Genomic DNA, 3,525 nt, shown 5'->3' with positions numbered 1-3,525 from the left:
GTTTTTTCTTGTTTTCATGATCAAAACTATGAATTAACACGTATTGAATTATGCAGTAAGCAATAAAATGTGAAATTACTCAAAACATATTTTAGATTTTAGATTCTTCAAAGTATCCACCCTTTGCTTTGATTACTGCTTTGCAAACTCTTGGCATTCTCTCGATGAGCTTCAATGTGTAATCACCTGAAATGGTCTTCCAACAGTCTTGAAGGAGTTCTCACAGATGCTGAGCACTAGTTGGGCCTTTGCTTTCACTCTGCGCTCCATGTCATCCTAAACCATCTGGATTGGGTTTAGGTCAGGTGACTGTAGAGGCCGGGCCAGCTGGCGCAGCACTTTATAGTCCATTTCAAACAATCTGATGATAGACAAGGAGTACAAAAATAAGCATACCTTAGCAAGGTTGTCAAATCCACCTTTGTTCCTATTGTAATCCTACTGTAATCCCCATTAGTGATGTGTCGGTCGCGAACCAAATGGCTCTTAGAGCTGGATCTTTGAAGTGAACAAAGATCCAGCTCTCACCCTCTCTCTCCCGCACTTTTTTTTTCACTCAGCACGCAAGCCTCGTGCTTTGGATGAGGGGGGAGGGGCAGTAGTTACACTCGCAATAGCACAGGAACAGAGCAGGAGGGAGAGAGAGAGAAAGAGCCAGGGACAACAACGTCACATTGTAAAGGTATAGTAATCATCCTCAACTATTTTCAGTTGCGGATGATAAAGGATTCAGAAAGTTTATTCATGCAGGTCCATATGACAGAGAATGTGCATCTTCTTTTTGTTTTCATATTATAATTTATTTTTAATTGTGTTGTGGTTTGCAGTGTTTTGTGTTGTTTCACTTTAAATTTGTTTAAAAGGAAAAAGCTGAAAATTAATAGTAACAGGTAACAGGCATTTTTTAAAATTATTTGAATATATATGAGTGCTTGTGTATAAATACACAAACAATACACATATGCTTCAATTTTAAGTGATCTAGGTAGCTCTGTTTTGGAAGGTCAATTAACGCTAGAAATGTGTTTTGGAATTTGTACATGTTTTGTTTCTAGGGGCCACCGCATATATTTATATATAAACATATACAAATAAAACCACTTTTTTTACATTAGTAATTCCCTTTGTGCATAATTTTATATTGTTGTTAATAATTAATTAATTAAAACAACAAAACAACCTGAAGAGCCGGTTGGGAGCCGAAAGAGTCGGTTCTCTAAAAAGAGCCGGAAATCCCATCACCAGGCCCCATGATAGTTGCAGTTGTCATGGCCCTGGGTCATAGGACCCAGTACTCTTGAGTTTCGTGTTTTCTTGTTATATTCATCTGTATTCTAGTTTTTTCTTCAGTTAGCTGAATTAATTCGGTCATGCCTAGTTTAAAGAGTTAGTTCAGGGTTTATCAGGTTCTCCTTGTGCAATCACCCCTGTGTTTAACTTCCCCTGGTGGTTTGTGTGTCTTATCTGTCATGTTTTGGGTCTGCGTGATTTCCATTGTCAAGTTTGTGCCATGTCTACGTCTCCATGTGTCCTGTTTTATTTGGAAAGCGTCCAGTGTTGTTTTTGTTTGTCATATTTAGTTTCACTTCACCTATCTTGTTATTATATTCATTGTTGTCAGCTGTTTCCACTTCCCTTGATCGCTCCTTATGTGTATTTAGTCTGTGTTTCCGTTCAGTCAGTGCCAGGTCATCTGTTATCGTCACCATTGTTACGGTCCTAGTGTTTCATCGTTTACTTAGTGTTCATAGTTTTGTCATGGTGTTTTCACTGAGTGTCATAGTCGTTTAGTTTGCTCAGTGTTCCTCAGTCTGCTTTTGTTTTCTGAAGCCATGTTTTGTTACTGCTTCCAGCCAAATAAAGGCTTGTCTTTTGTCAACACCACCAATCTCTCTCTCTGCATCTGCTTTTGGGTCTAATAAACAAGCACACCGGCCGAGCTGTGCTGGACTGAATGGGCCTCACCGGCATCATCACTGGCAGTTAACTATTGAACTAATATGTCAGTCTGATCAAGTTAACAATATTTTATTTTGACTGGAACACAATACAACGATTAATTAAGGACATTTTATATAAGGTGTCATTTTATTCCATACAAGGTTGTTTGAGTGCATATTACTTCTTCTTTTCACAGGGTTGCACATATTTCAATGGTTATTTTTCTTAAACAAAAGAAAACGGAACCAACCAGAGAATAACACAAAAACACCCAACCAAACTGACCACTTCTCTAAATTAAAACATGACAGTGCACATAAATGAAAAACAATTTGCCATAAAGAATAACTCTTGTGTAGAAGATAAAACAAACTAGACATCGGATGTTTTACATTAAATAGCTAATCAGAACAACATACAACATTTACAAAGATATACGAGGCTGTATTGTTTCTGCAGAGTGAAACACATTTCCTTCATTAAAACATAACCAATCAATAACTAGACAACAAATGATACAATGTTAAAGTCGCACCAATAAAGTGTTACTGACAGGTTAAGCAACAGCACATCAGTGACCTCTGAGTAACAACAATGTTGACCAAAAATAGTGGTAACTAAAGAACTAAAAAAACCTGTGTTAACCAAGTGTCCTTCAATAATTTCCGTCTATTTCAGTTCAATGAACTCTGCAGTGTCATTGTCATAATAAAAGAACCGAAGTCCAGCATAGAGCGGCTGAGTGAATGTGGTCTGGACTCTGTGGAGGAGAGTCATGGTTTCAGAGACGCTGTAGAAAGACAGAATACCTGCTCTGTGATCCAGGTACACTCCTACTCTGTGATCCAGGTACACTCCTACTCTGGAGGACCGAGGACCTGAGAGGACAGTTTGGACATTGTTGTGCCAAAACTGAAAACCATTTGAATCATAACGTAAAGACCAAGATTTGTCGTTGAATCCAAATTTACATTCATTTGAGCTCCCTGCTCTGCTGATATTCTTGTATGCGACTGCAACACCAACTCCTCCTCCTCTCCTCTCCACCTCCCAGTAACAGCATCCAGTCAGACTCTCTCTACTCAGGACCTGAAGCCATCCAGTGAATCTGTCTGGATGATCAGAATAAGACTGTTTTTGTCTCATTATTGTTGCTTTTCTTTTGTCCTCAGATAATAACAGATGTGTGTTTGCTGTGTTTGGATCCAGTGAGATTTCATGTGAATATTTTAAGAATCCAGCTCTGGTCTTTGGCTCTGGTGGTGACAGTAAAACATCCACTTCAGCAACTCCCGGTGAGATATTCTTCTGTTCCTCTACTAACTCTGCTAACATAATGTTTTTCTCCAGGACAGGCTTTGGCATGAAGTTCGTCCTGCACTGAGGGCAGCTGTGGATTCCTGTCTTGTCCTCTTCATCAAAGTGACTTTTGATACAGTTCATGCAGTAGCTGTGTCCACAGGGAATAGTCACCGGATCCTTCAGTAGATCCAAACAGCTTAAACAAGAAATGTTTTCTTCATCCATTTTAATTTCCTTCTGCGCCATTTCTCTTCTTAGTAAGAAAGACTTGCAGCTTTGTCT

General features: G+C 39.0%; 1 protein-coding gene across 1 annotated transcript; it reads right to left on the bottom strand.

Annotated features, from left to right (window-relative positions):
* Window positions 1-2,201: 2,201 nt before the first annotated feature.
* On the bottom strand, window positions 2,202-3,516 carry LOC102215342 (tripartite motif-containing protein 16-like protein). Its single transcript, XM_005754131.2, has one exon. The coding sequence runs from the start codon at window positions 3,487-3,489 to the stop codon at window positions 2,611-2,613; it is 879 nt and encodes a 292-aa protein (XP_005754188.1). The 5' UTR covers window positions 3,490-3,516; the 3' UTR covers window positions 2,202-2,610.
* Between the last annotated feature and the right edge of the window lie 9 nt (window positions 3,517-3,525).

The sequence above is a fragment of the Pundamilia nyererei genome, unplaced genomic scaffold (genome assembly GCF_000239375.1).
Source record: "Pundamilia nyererei isolate P.nyererei 1_Seehausen unplaced genomic scaffold, PunNye1.0 scaffold00510, whole genome shotgun sequence".
In the NCBI taxonomy this organism is placed as follows: Eukaryota; Metazoa; Chordata; class Actinopteri; order Cichliformes; family Cichlidae; genus Pundamilia; species Pundamilia nyererei.
Note: the sequence above shows the minus strand (reverse complement) of the source record. Positions and strands in the feature narration are given on the sequence as shown.